This window comes from Gopherus flavomarginatus, chromosome 25, assembly GCF_025201925.1.
Source record: "Gopherus flavomarginatus isolate rGopFla2 chromosome 25, rGopFla2.mat.asm, whole genome shotgun sequence".
Classification (NCBI taxonomy): domain Eukaryota; kingdom Metazoa; phylum Chordata; order Testudines; family Testudinidae; genus Gopherus; species Gopherus flavomarginatus.
In genome coordinates this window covers 13,694,455-13,711,216 of record NC_066641.1, presented here as the reverse complement: position 1 = coordinate 13,711,216, position 16,762 = coordinate 13,694,455, and the positions used below count along the sequence as shown (strand labels likewise).

At 61.8% G+C, this 16,762-nt stretch overlaps 1 protein-coding gene across 1 annotated transcript in view; it reads left to right on the top strand.

The window, feature by feature from the left end:
- Positions 1-10,987: 10,987 nt before the first annotated feature.
- Positions 10,988-16,762, top strand: part of HAP1 (huntingtin associated protein 1) — a 34,402-nt gene continuing 28,627 nt past the window's right edge. The window contains exons 1-3 of the mRNA XM_050935218.1: positions 10,988-11,205; positions 11,753-11,842; positions 15,366-15,560. Coding sequence (XP_050791175.1) covers positions 11,054-11,205; positions 11,753-11,842; positions 15,366-15,560 — 437 coding nt within the window. The 5' untranslated portion in view covers positions 10,988-11,053. The remainder of the gene's footprint in view (positions 11,206-11,752; positions 11,843-15,365; positions 15,561-16,762) is intronic.

Here is a 16,762-nt window from a genome sequence, read left to right as displayed (position 1 = left end):
ACCCCTGCTTCCCCTGCTCTGACAGCCCTGTTCGCTGTGATGGGGCCAGCTGGGATGAGCACCTGCCTGCTCAGAGGGAGTGGGGCCAGGGGAGCAGCCTGGCCTGGCAGCTGGGGCTGAGGGTGGCTCTGTTGGATGTGGCGCAGGGTGGAGGGATTGAAATCCTGATGCTGAACGCAGCCCTGCGGGGTCTGGAGGATCACCCCAGCCCGGCTGCACCGCAGGGACGAGGCCTCGGTTCCTGTCTCATCACTTCCCAGGACCAGGAAAGTGCCAAACACCAGCTGGTGTGTGTGAGGGGAGTCAGGACATCCTTGAGCCAAGAGCTTCCAGGGGGTGACTGGCTGGGCCCTGTGGCATGTGGCCCCCGCCCCGTGAAGTGACCCCAGAACTCCCGGCCCTGCTCTCACCGCTGGCCCCGGGGTTGTTACTGTTGCAGACAATCAACACTGCGCAGCCCTGGTCTCTGCTGGGCTGGGTTATGAAGCCGAGCGGTCGGGAGCCGGGCACACTGGATGCTCCACCCCCTGGGGGCCTTTGGGGGCAGGAGCTAGGCCCAGCTGGCACTTTCTCTCCCAGCGTCGGAGGGACGGGGAGGGGAGGCAAGGAATGGGCTGGGCTGAGGATGAAGGGAGAGGCAGGTTCCCTCACTGGGGTTGCTCCTCTCAGCCAGGGCCACTTCTCTCGCCTTCTCTGGGCTGATAATTCTGGGGCATGTTGATGCCTGGTGTGGGGCTGGTGCAATCTTGTGGGGCGATACCATGGCACGGGGCTGGTGCAGTCTTGCAGTGTGATGCCATGGCAGAGGGCTGGCACAATCTTGTGGGCAATGCCATGGCATGGGGCTGGCAGGGTGATGCCATGGTGGGGGGCTGGTGCAATCTTGTGGGCAAGGCCATGGCATGGGGCTGGTGGGGTGATGTCATGGTGGGGGCTGGTGCAATCTTGCGGGGTGAGGCCATGGTGGGGGGCTGGCACAATCTTGCAGGGGCTGGCAGGAGGCTGGTAGGGCAATGCCATGGTGGGGGCTGGTGTGGGGCTGGTGCAATCTTGCAGGGCGATGCCATGGCATGGGGCTGGCAGGGCGATGCCATTGGCCGGACTTGCTATCCCGGGCAGCGCTAGCCCAGGAGCTGCTGGAATTTGCACTGAGTTTTCACCAGGCAGAGTCTTGGGGAGGGAGTTGCCAGGGCTGCTCCTGCACTGTCCACAGGGTGTCACTCTAGAGCCTTGGCCAGGGGCCTGGGGTGCCCCTCACATGCCCCCTGGAAACTCTCAGCAACCTCCCAAGTGGATTTATAGGCTCCGCTTCCCCCCTTGGCTTTGCCCATCTCTGGCCTTTTACTGCCACCTCGTGGAGGTTTGGGCGGTGCTGGCCCCTCTGTGCCTGCAGCTGGCACCAACCAGCCTGGGGTGGATTCTGGCCTGGGAGGTGCCAGCCTGGGGTGGATTCTGCCCTGCTGGCCTGGCAGGTGCCAGCCTGCTCAGTGCCTGAGCTGGCTGGGTGGTCCTGAGCTGGCACTAGGCATAAACAGCCTAACAATTGCTCAGGGCCCCGAGCAGCTCAAGGGGGACCCCCATTCACTTTTTGTGTGTTGGGGTGTCACGGAGTGTGGGGGAGTCCGGCCCTGCACCCCTCTTCCTGGGACCCACAGTGACTCTCGGCCAGCCAGTACAATAGAAGGTTTATTGGACAACAGGAACGCAGGTTACAGCAGAGCTTGCAGGCACAGTCAGGACCCCTCCACCGAGTCCTTCTGGGCTTTCAGGGTGCTTGGATCCTAGCTAGGATACCCTGAATTCCGCCCACACAGCCCCAAGCCCCAAACTCCAACTGCTTCCCTCCTGCCACTCCCTTCCTTTGTCCCCTTCCCGGGCAAAGGTGTTGACCTTTCCCCTCCCTTACCTAGCTCAGGTTACAGGCTCTGGCATCGTCCATCTCCTAAAGTCCTCCCCTGCTCTCCCGCTCCCCACACAGACAGTCCCTACTGCATCACATCTCTCCCCCCTTCGAGACTGAACTGAGCGGGGTCACTCTGCCCAGTGACCTGGGGAAGTTCAGGGCCCCCTCTCCGGGACAACGCATCCGCTGTCAGGTTGGCACTTCCCTTCACATGGACCACGTCCATGTCATAGTCCTGCAGGAGCAGGCTCCACCTCAGGAGCTTGGCGTTGGCTCCTTTCATCTGGTGCAGCCAGGTCAGGGGAGAGTGGACGGTGAACACGGTGAAGTGTCGCCCAAAGAGATATGGCTCTAGCTTCTTAAGGGCCCACACCATGGCCAGGCATTCCTTCTCGATGGCCGCGTAGCTTTGTTCCCGGGGTAGCAGCTTCTTACTCAGGTACACGATAGGGTGTCTCTCCCCCTTTTCATCCTCCTGCATTAACACCGCCCCCAGTCCCGTGTCTGAGGCATCGGTGAACACCATAAAGGGTTTGTCAAAATCTGGGTTTGCCAGAACTGGGTCGCTAACCAGAGCCTCCTTCAGCGCCCGGAAAGCCTCCTGGCACTGCTCAGTCCAGATCACCTTGTCTGGCTTCCCCTTTTTGCACAGTTCAGTGATGGGGCCGGCTATGGCACTGAAGTGGGGCACGAACCTTCGATAGTACCCCGCCATCCCAATAAAGGCCTGGACCTGCTTTTTGGTTTGGGGAGCAGGCCAGTCTCTGATCACCTCCACCTTGGCTGGTTCCGGCTTCAGGCAGCCGCTCCCCACCCGATGGCCCAGGTAAGATACTTCAGCCATCCTCACCTTGCACTTCTCAGCCTTTACTGTTAACCCAGCCTTCCGGAGTCGGTCCAGGACTTGTTTAACCTGGGACACGTGGTCCTCCCAGGTCTGGCTGAAGACGCAGATGTCGTCAATATACGCCACGGCAAAACTCTCCATCCCCCTCAGTAGCTGATCCACCAGGCGCTGGAAGGTGGCCGGCGCTCCCTTGAGGCCGAAGGGCAGGGTCAAAAACTCATAGAGCCCCAGAGGGGTGATAAAGGCTGATTTCAGCCTGGCATCTGCGTCCAGCGGCACTTGCCAGTAGCCTTTGGTAAGATCCATAGTGGTGAGGTACCGTGCACCTCCCAGCTTGTCTAGGAGCTCGTCAGGCCTGGGCATAGGGTAGGCATCAGATACGGTGATGGCATTGAGCTTTCGATAGTCCACACAGAACCGGATTGACCCATCCTTCTTGGGAACCAGCACTACTGGCGAGGCCCAAGGGCTGGACGACGGCTGGATCACCCCCAAAGCCAGCATGTCCCTGACCTCTCTTTCAAGATCCTGGGCAGTTTTACCAGTGACCCGAAAAGGGGAGCATCTTATAGGGGGGTGTGACCCCGTCTCCACCCGGTGGACAGTCAAATTAGTGCGTCCAGGCTGGTTGGAAAACAGCTGTCGGTACAGATGCAGCACCCCTCTGATCTCAGCATGCTGGCCCGGGGTCAGTTGCTCAGAGAGGGGGATCGCCTCCAGGGGGGAACCAGCTTTTGTCCCAGGGAATAGATCCACTAAGGGGTCATCTCCCTGCCCCTCCCAATGTCCACACACGGCCAACACCACATTCCCCCTGTCATAGTATGGTTTCATCATGTTCACATGGTACACCCGACGGTGATGTGCCCGGTTTGACAGCTCCACCACATAGTTTACCTCATTCAGTTGCTTGATAACCTTGAAGGGCCCTTCCCAGGCGGCCTGGAGTTTGTTTCTCCTCACGGGGATAAGAACCATCACCTGATCCCCGGTGGCGAAGGCACGGGCTCGTGCTGTGCGGTCATACCAGACCTTCTGCCTCCTCTGGGCTCGGGCCAGATTCTCCCTGGCCAGGCCCATGAGCTCGGCCAGTCTTTCCCGGAAGGTCAGGACATACTCCACCACTGACTCTCCCTCGGGAGAGGCCTTCCCCTCCCATTCGTCCCTCATCAGGTCTAGGGGCCCCCTCACCCGCCTTCCATACAACAGTTCGAAAGGTGAAAACCCGGTAGATTCCTGGGGTACCTCCCTGTACGCAAACAGCAGGTGAGGTAAGTACTTGTCCCAATCTTGCGGATGCTGGTTCATAAATGTTTTTAGCATCATCTTCAGCGTCCCGTTGAACCTTTCTACCAGCCCGTTGGACTGGGGGTGATACGCTGAGGCCCAGTTGTGCTGGACCCCACATTTCTGCCATAAGGACCGGAGCAGGGCCGACATGAAGTTGGACCCCTGGTCCGTTAAGACCTCCTTGGGGAACCCCACCCGGCTGAAAATTGTCAGCAGCGCATCTGCCACTGTGTCTGCTTCCCTCAGAGACAGGGCTCCATTCATTCATGCGGTCTCCCTGCTCCAGCTGTGCAATCAGCTGGTCCTTGCTGAGCCTCCCTGGGTGCAGCCCCCTCTGCTTGCACAGCTCCACCAGGTCACACTTGCGCCGCTTGGCATACATCTTCCTGCTGACCACTCACAGGCCGGGGTGCTCGCCGCTCCCCACGGTTTCCAGGGGGACCCCTAGTGCACCAGCCCTTCTTGAGGTCACCACCTCTCTGCCAGGGTCGAGCTGCAGACTCCTCCGCCCCTGGGACCGCTCGCTGCAATCCCCCGGGGGACCCTGTTACTGCAAAGTCCTTCTCACTGGGCACACACTCCCAGGGGTTAACCACCCCTTCGTTTTACTGCTCCCCAGTCACTTACTGCAGGAAGCGCCGTCCACGGGGTGCAGTATCTCCCGCCGCTGCCACCAGTTGTCACGGAGTGTGGGGGAGTCCGGCCCTGCACCCCTCTTCCTGGGACCCACAGTGACTCTCGGCCAGCCAGTACAATAGAAGGTTTATTGGACAACAGGAACGCAGGTTACAGCAGAGCTTGCAGGCACAGTCAGGACCCCTCCACCGAGTCCTTCTGGGCTTTCAGGGTGCTTGGATCCTAGCTAGGATACCCTGAATTCCGCCCACACAGCCCCAAGCCCCAAACTCCAACTGCTTCCCTCCTGCCACTCCCTTCCTTTGTCCCCTTCCCGGGCAAAGGTGTTGACCTTTCCCCTCCCTTACCTAGCTCAGGTTACAGGCTCTGGCATCGTCCATCTCCTAAAGTCCTCCCCTGCTCTCCCGCTCCCCACACAGACAGTCCCTACTGCATCACATGGGGGTCCCCAAAATATTCATGCTTAGGGCCCCCACTGGACTCGCACTGCCTCTGGGGTGGGCCCTGCTCTTACAGGACTTTAGGGGCTGGAGTTCAGTTCCCCTCTGTGCCACTGATGCCCAGCGTGACCATGGGTGATTCCCTTAGCCTCAGTTTCCCAGCTGTAGAGTGGAGATAACAGCCCAGTCCTGCCCTGCTTCCTGGGGTGGGGCGAAGGGGGCTACAAGCATAAACCGTATAAGCAGTGTCAGGTGCTCAGACCCTATGGGGCTGGGGCCAGACCAGAACCCAAGATGGCCAGGGAGCTGGAGGTGGCAGGTATCACGTTCACAACTCTGGCAGCACCAGGCACGATTCCCCACGGGCACCAGTCCCTTCCTCCTGTGCCTCGCCCGTGCCTAGGAGCTGAGCCCCATGGCAAGGGGGGGCTTTCCCGGCCAGCATGGGCTGCGCCCCACCAGACTCAGCTCCTCTGGGTGGGGAGCACTGTGCAGTCACTGCAGACCTGCTCTGGACAGGAGCCCATGGCGCGAGCCAGCTGGTCCCTCGGGGCTCAGCAGTGATGAATCTCTGCCATGCAGCGTGCCCTGTCTGTGCTGCAGAATGGCTTGCTGGGCCTGATCCTCCCCATGGCAAGGCCCCATTACCGCCCTCGCCCCAGTGGCTCACTGCAGCTTCAGGGAGAGGAAGGGCCACAATGCACGGCAAAGGTGATGGGAAGACCTGGCCCCATCTTGCCAGGTCTCTCTCTGGCTAATGGGTGCTGTGGGACGCCCCCTCCTGGCTGTGATTTGCAGTGGGGCACGACAATAGCTGGGTCCCTGCCCAGCTGGGTGAGCTTTGCAGCGCTGCTCTCTGTGCGCCCCACCCCATAGCGACGCTCAGACACGGCCCCTTCCTGTCATGCAGGCTGGACACCAGCGTCTCTGTAGAATGGAGCCGGCTCAGCCCCCTGCCCCCTGAGCTGGGCTGTGCCCTTGGGGATGTACAGGTGTGTTTGGGACCTGCAGTGGCACAGGGTGGCAGGCATCTCTTTGCCCCTGCACCAGGTCTGTGGGTGGCTTCACCCCGCTGAGGGTGGGACATGGAGGAGGCAGAGCTGGGGTGGTGGTTAGCATACCCAGCCCTTATCCATGCCTGTCCTGACCCCGCCGGCTCTGCTCCTTGCCCTGCATTTCCCTGTATCCATGCAGACCCTGCCCCAGCTCTGTAAAGCCGGGGCAGGCCAACCCTCTCCCTCCCCCCCAGGCCTTGCCTGGGTCAGTCTCCTCCCTCACAGGTCAGGAGGAGGCAGCTCCAGCAGGGCCCCTTGTGGCTCCAGCCCCATTTCCCACAGCTCCAGGCCATCTGGCCCCTGGGACCTTCCCAGCAGGGACCAATGCAGGGTAGTGAAACCCGGAGCCTCCGTGTGGCCAATTGCTACTCTGCCCCTGCTGCTGGGTTCGGGCGGGGGGTAAGGAGCCAGGGGCCCCTGTGCGTTACTGAGGCTTGTGGGTAACATGAGCACGCTGGGCTGGAGCCGTAAAAGCCAGAACGCGCTGCATCCCCCTTAGCATCACTTGCCTGAACTTGGCTCTCCTCCGAGCAACGGGGAGTCTGTGCTAGCGGTGGCCCAGGGCCTTCGCCCCTGGGGAGCCTGCCCGCCCCGGGCACCCAGTGTCTATAAGCACTTGGAGCAGGGTCAGTTGGTGTCAGCCCAGGCCTGCCCCCGCACAGCTGGGGTGTGAGCCCAGCCGGCGATGGGGAACCTGTGCCTGGGGCGGCTGCTCTGCTGGCTGGATCTTTGGACGCTTGTATGACCCCCCGGCGTCTTCACCACGACTCCAGCTCAGCATCTGTTCACTGAGGGGCTCGAAGGGAGAAGAGGATCTGGGGCCAGAGGAACCTGCTCAGCTCCCCCTCCTCCTCCATTGCCTTCCTCAGCTCTGAGCTCCCGTCCTCCCGGCCCCTGTGACTCACCTGCCCCGCCACTATCTCCTGTGTGCGCACCGCGGCCTGTCCCCCCGGTGTGATATTCCCCCTTTACAGCACCTTGATCTGGCTCTGGCCTGGGCTATCCCGCTTCCTTCGCTGGGTGGCTCCAGTCTCTGCTCTCCAGGGTTCAGCCCAGGCAGAAAGCAGAGAGAAACCAGCTAGCGAGGGACGGATCCCCCACCTGGCTCCCTGTTCCTTTCAGGAGCCAGCTCAGTATTGTCTTCAGCCCCCATTCTCCAAACTACCTCCCAGATCTTGTCTTGCTCCCTTCCCTCCTCCCTTTGCCTGCCCAGCTGGTCATGGTCCCTTCACACCACGCTACCGTCCTGGTGTGAGACCCTTCTCCTCCACAGCTCTGGCCTATCACCTGCAAACTCCGCTCCATGCTCCAGCTCCAGCCCAATGCCAGCTGACAGCTGCTCTCATCCTCTCTCTCCTCTCAGCACGGGGAGGGTTTTCCCTGGGCAAACTGAGCCATAGCTGGGAATCAGCGAGGGGGCAGGATGCTACAGGAGAAGGAAGCAGCTGGGTCTCCCAATCCATGTATCCGAGTGCTCACGGCTAGTGCCAGTTCAAAGCAGGTGAAACAATAATAGAAAGAGAGAGATGGGAATCAATGCCCCCCCCTTCCAGCTGCAGCCTCCTCCCTGGGGTGTGTGTGCGTGCTGGTGTGCACGGTGTGGGTCTGTCACTTGTCTCTGCACTTGGCCCCCTTATCAGGCCCCTCCCAGGGATGGCTGCCTGATGGCAGCTGGTACCTTTGATACAAGGAGTCCCAGGCCTCGAGCCCCACTGGCCAAGCTGGGCTGAGAGCTGAGCTTGTTCTGCACATAAACCGAGACGTCTGTGTAACCGCCCCCCACACACTGCCCCTGTGGCCAGGCCCTCGCTGCTCTGCTCTGCTCTCCTCAGCTACCAGGCTCAGGACTTGGTTGGTGTCGGGGGACTTCCCAGGGTGACTGACAGGAGCACACTTCCCGCTAGCTCTGGGCGGGAGGCTCCACCCTCCAGGTGAGCTCCAGAAGGAAGCTTGCGCGGGTTATGGATCCCCTGGCTCTGGCTGGGGGAGGAGAGGGACTTTCCCAGGAGCCCTGGCCAGGGTCAGTTCAGGTAACTGTGTTCCGCCCCCCTCCCCTCTGCTGTTTAAATTGGGTCTAGCCAGGCAATTTACTCGTCCATCTGAGGAGAGATTAATGACTGGGACTGTTCAGCTTGGAAAAGAGACGGCTAAGGGGGGAGATGATCAAGGTCTATACAATCATGACTGGTGCAGAGAAAGTAGATAAGGAAAGGTTGTTTACTGCTTCTCATAACACAAGAACCAGGGGTCACCCAATGAAATGAACAGGCAGCAGGTTTAAAACAAAGAAAGGGATGTATTTCTTCACACAATTAGGGTGACCAGATGTCCCAATTTTATAGGGACAGTCCTGATATTTGGGACTTTGTCTTATATAGGTGCCTATTACCCCCCACCCTCTGTCCCAATTTTTCACACTTGCTGTCTGGTCACCCTGCACTCAATGCAGTCAACCTGTGGAACTCCCTGCCAGAGGATGTTGTGACAGCCAAGACCACAACAGGGTTCAAAAAAGAACTAGAGAAGTTCATGGAGGATAGGGATCCGTCAATGGCTATTAGCCAGGCTGGGCAGGGATGGTGTCGCAGCCTCTGTTCGGTGGAAGCTGGGAATGTGCGGCAGGGGATGGATCACTGACGATTCTCTGTTCTGGTCTTTCCCTCTGGGGCACCTGGCACTGGCCACTGTTGGAAGACAGGATACTGGGCTGGATGGACATTTGGTCTGACCCAGTATGGCCGTTCCTGTGTTCTGCTTGCTGTCCTGCAGCATTCCCGGGAGCTGCTACACAACTCTGCAGCCAACCTAGAGACAGCTGCTTCCCAGCAATGGGCAAGCTCGTTCCCCTGCCTGTCTTGGGCCTCCAGGATTCCTTATCCGTATGGTGACTGTCGTTAACGATGGTCATTGGGTGCCTCTGACAACAGCTCCCCTTCCAAAGCTGCCATCCCATTGTCACAGCGCGGAGGCGAGGACGCTGGAGGAGCACCACACACCGCAGTTCATAACGCCCTCGCAGGGACAGGATGCGGCGGGGAACGTTGCCAAGGGTGGGCAGGTCCCGGATTCACTTGCGCCTGGAGTCAGATCTCTGTCTCGCCCAGGGCCCCTCTAGCCAGCCAGCCAGCGGCCTGCTCCGGGTGCCGGCGTGTGAAGGGAGGGCCGTGCTTGTGGATCAGCCGGGGGGTGGTTGGGATTCTCTGTGCGCTGCTAGAGATGATGGCGCAAGGGCCGCCGTTTTTCCAGAGGGCTCAGTGCCCCCAGTGGGGGCCCAGGGCAGGTGGGTGGGTGGCTCTCGGGGGAATGCGGCTGTGTCCTGCTGGGAGCTGGGCACATAGGTGCCTACATGGGGGCACCCTAGAACACTGGGCCTGGCGTGCAGCCTGCCAAGGCTTTGACGCCCGCTTGGCACCGGTGTAAGGCAGCCAGTGGCGCAGGCATGGGGCTGCTCCGCACCACGGGGCAGGTTTAGGGGCTTTTCTCCAGCCCAAGGGGGGATCAAAGTCTTGGTTCCGCTGGGGGAGGGAGGGCACCGCCCCCCTCGCCCGTGGCAGCTCGCAGCCCTGCTCTTCCTTATGGCTTCCCGGCTGGCAGGCAAAGCCTGCGGCCCCACACTCGGAGGGGCTGGGGCTGGGCCCCAGGGCCCCTGGGAAATGGAGTCCTGCTTCCCTGCTCGAGCGGCTCCTGGAAAGGAAACTTTGGGGGGGGGGCCCTGGACTACAGCTCCCAGCAGGCCCTGCGGCCCCTCCCCCCCCACCTGCTGTAGGAGCGGCTCGGTAACAGATCAATGGGGGGGGGGGGGTGATGTGTAACTTTCATTTGCTTCCTAGTTAAATGCAGCTCGGAGCCGCCGGCCGGTCCGCGGCAGGAGACAGTGAGTCCGACCCAGCCCCCCGCCTAGCCCCGCTGCAGCCCCCGCGGGTCCCCCGCAACCCTCACGAGGTCCGCTGCAGCCCCCGCGGGTCCCCCGCAACCCTCACGAGGTCCGCTGCAGCCCCCGCGGGTCCCCCGCAGCCCCCTCGAGCCTCCACGAGCCCCCTGAAGCCCCTGCGAGCCCCCCGCAGCCCCCGCGAGCCCGCTGCAGCCCCCGCGGGTCCCCCGCAGACCCCCATGAGGTCCGCTGCAGCCCCCGCGGGTCCCCCGCAGCCCCCGCGAGCCCGCTGCGGGCAGCCCCCGGGCACCGGACCCTGGGACCGGTCTCCCCGGCTGCCCTGGTCCCGGGGTCGGAGAAGCGGGTCTGGGCGGCCCAGGGGACCCCTCGCTGGCTCTGCCCTGCCCGCCCGAGAGGGGACGGGGGTCCCGGCCAGCGCTGGAAGTTCCGCGCCCTGCAGGGACCCGCCGGCGGCGCATTAGCCGGGTGGATTTAACCGGGTTTCGCGCTCCGCTGGCGCCGGGACACGAGCTGTGCCAGGGATGCAGCTTTGGCCGGGCTCCGCCTGAGCAGCGCCGCCGCATTGCCGGCCGGGCTCGCCAGAGGCGCCCGGGTCCCATCGGCTCCGAACCTCCCTGGGACTGGCCCAGCGCGCAGGAACAGCAGCGGGGGAGCGATCCTGGAACGCGCCCAGAGCTGGGGGCTGAGATCCGAGGCCTTTGGGGGGCTGTTGATGGGGGGTCTTGCCTGGTCCCTGATTTACTGAGCAGAGCTGGAGTGCCTGGGGGGAAGGGCAGCCCCCGAACCCCCCAGACAAGAGGCTCAGGAGGAGAAGCTGTGGCCAAAGGGGCTGGGGGGGATCCTAGGGGAGTAGTGAGCGGGGCAGGGAGGGGATGCCGCACCGCGGTCCTGCACCCAGTGCTGGGGCTCCCAAGGGTGCTGGGGCTCTCAAGGGTGCTGGCAAAGTGGAGCGGGTGGAGAAAGGACACAGGGATTCAGGGGCTGAAGGGAATGTTGGCCACTGAGACCTATCGAGCTCTGGCTGTTCAGCGTCTCAGAACCAACCCCAGGGGTGACTCTGCTCGCTCTGGTGAATGGTATAAATACCTTCCTGGGCAGAAAATACCAGATTCTGGCCGGCTCTGTAATCCAGAACAAGGCAGGTGAGAACCGGCCACTGGAAGGTGAAGTCAGGCAAATTAGAACCAAAACTCGTGTTTGTAGAGAGGCCACAGGTGGTCTGGCAAATATCCGGGCCCCACAGGGCCCCACAGGCTCATATCCGGGCCCCACAGGCTCATGGGCCCCACAGGCTCATATCCGGGCCCCACGGGCTTCTGTTCTGAACAGGGCGGGTGAGCGAGCACTAGAACAAGCTCCCCAAGGCAGCGGTTCCCCATCTCCGGGGGTCTGCAGCCCCAGCCTGGCGCCTCTCTGGCAGAGGGGGGCGTTAGCCAGACACAAGTTACTGGGCTCAGGGCAGGGGGGAACTGGCTGATGTTTGACGGCCTGTGATGTGCAGGTCGGACTAGTGGATCTAATGGCCCTTCCTGGCCTCATACTCTGTGAAACTATGAAAACCCGACATGCCCCTGCACTGGGCCGGGCTGAGATAACGTCCCTTGTCGATGCATCTTGGCGCGCATGGCTGTGATCAGTCCTCAGCGTGTCACAAGCCTCGTGCTGCCTGCCTCTCTCATCCCAATACAGTTCCACGCCTGAGCAGAGGACAGAGAGGAACCAGGAAGGCAGAGGTGGACAATCAGCCGTTTCAAGGCCATCAGAAGAGCGGGCGGACAGGTCTGGGTTTTTCTGTTGAAAAATAGTTTTGTTGCAATCAAAATGTTTTGCAAAAACGGTTCAATGGGGGGGAGGGGGAATCAGAAATGAAACAAAATGAAAGTTTTTGTTTAATCTCTAATTAATATTTTTGTTCTGTTTCTGTTCCTAATGTTCAGATATTTGTCCCCCTCCCCCTTTCTCTCTCTCTTTGTACTTTTTTTCCACTGGGAAAAAGTAAGAAATAGGTGAGGAAGGGGCTTTTCTCCTGCCCCAGGAATCTGAAATCGGAACCAAACCAAAAATCACCAGGCGAGATGAAAACTTTTGTTCTGTTTCAATTTTGGGGGGTTAAAACCCAGACAATTTAGTTGAAACATTTTTAATAAAAAAAATATTTTTTTTTGCAGGAGAAATTGTTCATTTGTGCAGCCCACTTTCAGGGTTAGGCAGGGAGTGGCGTGTGGCCAGGGACGGTCTGAGACTTGGCTTCCTGGTACCACAAGTGCCCATTCTCATCCTTCCTGGGCATTGGGATCCTGGAGTCTTGCCTCAGTGTCTCTGGACAAATTTGCAGTGACCCAGGGCCAAACCTTGGACAGTCAAGGGCTTGGCTTATCCATCAGTGCTCCAGCCCACGGTGTAGGTGTGAAGGTTGTGTTATATTTACCAGGGGCCACTCTGCGCAGGCATCTGGCTTAGAGTGCAGACATGGGGCAGGGGGGCCTGACCGCCAGCTCAGGTGGGTCAGAGGAGCAGGAGGGATGGGACATGATGTCCAGCAGGGGACCCGGGGAGTGTGGCGAGAAACCAGTGCTGAGAAAAGCTTGGGGTCTGGGTTTCTCTGCCCCCGGGCACAGCCCTGCTATGGTTAGTGAGTGTTAGCTGTTATTGTTCGTTGTCCAGACACGCAGCAGGGATGCAGATGCCAGGGCTGCCCTGCCCATGCAAATGCCCCAGCTCCGGCTGCTTTGGCTTCATCCCTTTCACAGCCCCATAAGCCGCTGCAGGAAATACGTTCCCCTTTGGCCTGGTGCCTCCCAGCTGTGCCGGGGGGAAGATGGGAGGTGATGGCTGGGCCTGCCCTGCGTGACATTCTGTACGTGGCCCGTGTGGTGCTCTGGGGGGGGATGCTGGTGGTCACCCCTCCCCACTGCATGTCTCTCAGCGGCTGCCGGAGGAGCTTGGGATGGGTGGGAGGGGGCGGGTTAGTGGCCTGGGTTCCAGGGACCAGTCCCAGCAGGGTTCACCCTCCCCTTGTGGATAAGGAGATGAGGGTCTCTTAGATGAGCCTTTACGGCTCCTGGTCCTGCTTGGCCTGCACGTTCGGGATCCCCGGGTCCATTGCTCCTCCTCTCTGCACTGGTGCCGGCTCTCCAGGGCTGGGGCAGGGCGCAGTGTCATGTGACTCCATGTTGAGGCCTCGGCTTCTCCGCAGGGCAGGTGGCCGTGCCCGGAGCTGAGCATGTAGCTTGCCCTGGGCCTGAGATTCCCCCGGTGAGCCGGGTGCGCTGGTGCCCATGCCAAGGCTCTGGGTAGGCGTCTCTAGGAACGGCCCGTTTCCCACACCCTGGAGGGAGGAGCAGTGGGGGCTGCCTGGCTTCAAACAGCAGCCCCAGCAGTGTCCCCCCTGGGCCTCAAGCGGGAGCATCTCAGCTCCCACCCTCCCAGCTGAGCAGGGCTGGATGAGACTCCCCAGGGACCCCTCCCGCCAGTGCTGCCCCTTCACCAGCTAGAGAGGGTCCCTGGTGAGCCGTGTGAGCCTCTTCCTGGCATCTGGGCGGCTCTCCCAGCCCCTGCGTCCCACCAATATGCAACTGTCCTGGCCCCATCAGCCCTGCCCTGGGCTACTGGGAGACGGTGCTTCTCCTTGGCGCATGGAACCGGCTGCAGCCTGCCAGGACCTGCCGCTTGCGGCCCCACCCAGGCTCCAGCCACCTGTACAATCACCAGGAGTGAGGCAGCGTCTGACTTGGGGGACAGGCAAGCCGGGGCCTGCCGTCTTCTCACCCTGCTCTGCCCCTGTCCTGGCTGCCTCTCAGCAATGCCCACTGCTCCTGGCTACCTACGTGCCTGCCGCCCTTCCGTTCTGCTTCCCCCCAACTCCCAGAGCTGGCGGCTCCCAGCAAGCCCAGCCCAGCCCCCAGATCTCCTGCCCAGACCCCTCCTGACACCATCAGATGGGGATTGCTGCAAGCTGGCTGCCCCAGGCCCAGCCTCATGCTCCAGCAGCAGCTGCGGGGAATAAATAGTCCAGCAGCCGCATTCTGAAACGGCAGCCGGCTTGGAGCCTGCGGCCTCCCGGTGACACTCCCAGCTGCTGGGGCCTTCCCAGGGGACCCAGGCTGTCACAGCCCCTCCTAGCACTGCTGGTCCCAGCCCAGCAGGGGCAGCTGGGAGGCGTTAGGGTCAGACATGCCCCCTAGACTCTGTCTGCCTGCTCCAGCCTGCCTCCTGCTGGGCACGTGCCATAGTCTGGGGCCCCTGGCCTGTGTCCCCATCGGGGGCCCATCTCTAGCCTGGTACTGCTGGGGTCCCCAGCCGGTCAGGCAGCTTCACGGCCTCATTTGACAGTTGATAGGTAGAAGGAATGGGACTTGGCCAAGGTCATACAGCAAGTCGGTGTCATCTGGGAGTATGTCATCCCAGCTCCGATTACCAGGCACCACTCCTGTCCCTGAAGTGATGATAGAACCCAGGAGTCATAGAATCAGAAGGGACCTCACGAGGTGTCTAGTCCAACCCCCTGCTCAAAGCAGAGCCAATTCCCAAATCCCTAACTGGCCCCCTCAAGGACTGAGCTCACAACGCTGGGTTTAGCAGGCCACTGCTCAAACCACTGAGCTATCCCTCTCCCTGCTCAGCCCCCCTGCTCTAACCATTAGACACCACTCCCCTCTCACACCCATGGATAGAACTCAGGAGTCCCCGGCCGGCTGCTGTAACCTCTGTCCAAACAAGTATCCAGTAAAGGGATCCCCTCCCCGCTGCCTGGGCGCTCAGCCAGTGTTCACCCTCCTGCCCAGGCTGCTCTGTGCGTGTTTGTTCTGGGCGTGGTTGGCTCTGAGCCGGTGAGTCACGCGGGCTGGCAAAGAAAATGCCCGTGTGAGGGCTGCTTGGCAGGCCGGGCTAGCAGGGGGCTAGGCAGTCACTGGAGGAAAGGGGGCAGGGCTGGAAGTGGATTGTGGTGCAGAGAGGACTGCACAAGAGACCCAGGTTCAATCCCTGAGGCCGGGCTATTGTGCCTGGGGCCAGTTGGGGCAGCTCAGTGCCCAGGGCAGGGAGCCCCCCGTGATCCTGCAGTACCCCCTGTGGTGGGTCTGGACATGCCCCATGCAGATCTCGTGGCCCAGGCTTGTGCCATGCTGGGCCTGGGGGGGAGGCTGCTCTCTGGAGGGGAGGGATGGAGCAGCAGAGGTGCCCTGGAGCCCCTATGGGTTGCACCCTCCATGCCGAGGTGGCTGAGGGCTCGGGGCTCGATTTGAGCTGCTGTCGGGGTGTCAGAGCAGGGTCCCGTTCTCAGGCTGCGTTCATCTGTCTGCAGGAGCCGGGCCAAGAAGCTGACTCATGAACCCGCTTCCCCTCCAGATCTGGCCTGCCGTGGAGCCAGGACAGTGCCGCCAGCGGGATCCCGGAGCCACCGGCCTCTGAACCGCACGGTCTGTCCCCACGGAAAACCGGGGAGGGAAGGCGGCTTCCGGGCTCACCCCTGGGAAAGAGAAAGGCATCAGGGGGGCAGGTAGACGGTGGGTGATGCTCCGTCCCTGCAGTGTTTCCTTTCTCCTGGGGGCCTGAGCCCAGAGCAGCACTGGGATCCCCTGGGGCCTGGGCCAGAGTGTTAGCCTTGCCCTCCAAGTGGGCACTGCCTGAGCCTGCACCCGCCCCGTGCCCCTCAAGGGGCGTCATGCAGCTGCCCCCCATGGCCCTGTGCCGGGGAAACAGGGGGTTCCTGCCTAGCTCTGCAGCGGGTGGGCGGCACTCTGTGCGGAGCATCCCGCCGGCCCCCGGCCAACATCCCCACCCACCACTGGGCCTCGGTGACACCGCGGCCTGGCTGGAGCAATGGGGCTCCATGGCAGACGGCACAAAGGCTCCGGGGTGGGAGTGGACCCAGTGATGGCTCGGGGGGCGGGTGCCCTGGAGGCAGCGAGGCCAAGAGGAACCCATCCTGGGAGGCAGTTTGCCCAGCTGCCAGAGCCTGGCCCAGGGCAGGGTCGTGCTCCAGTTCCCAGCTCCCAGGCTGGGCTCCTGTCCCGTCCCTCGCTGCCCCTCAGCATAAGGACGTTCTTCCTCAGGAGCCCCCGGGGACCCAGGTAGCCCCGGCCCTGACCCAGAGGAGCAACCGCAGCCTGGAGCAGGGAGGAGCTGGGAGCCCCCGCCCCAGCTAGCTTCTCAGACGCCGTCCCGCCAGCAGACCCTGGCAGAACCTGGATGTGTAACTGTGCGGGCTGAGATCTGAGGGGTCAGACAGGGATCCAAGTCAGGGTTTGCTGGTGCCAGACATCGCCCTGTCCCGAGAACCCCACCCCAGTGTCTCCTTCAGAATCCACTGCCAGGCACCAGCCCCTGGACCCGAAGCCAATTCCAGCGTATCGGGCTGGCTTCTCGGGCCACTGGCTGAGTTGAAATTGGGGGGTCAGGCGGCCCCGGGGCCGTCTCTGCGGGTTCCTCAGGGCGCATGCCCAGCCCCACAGCAGCGCGCCAGAGGGCAGCCGGGTTGCCAACCCGCCAGGGATGTCCTAGCGTCCTGGGAATGGAAGATGAAGCCGTGAGGAGAGCTGAGGTCAGGGCAGTCACAAGGCGCAAGGGGGAAGTAGCAGGCGGTTTATTACGCGGCAGTCGTGGGCTTGGCAAACGCAACAGCAGCTGCGCCGGGCGGGCGGACGTGCCACAGGAGGAAACGCTTTACACCCGGGAGAGCTGCCCCTGCCTGGAATCACG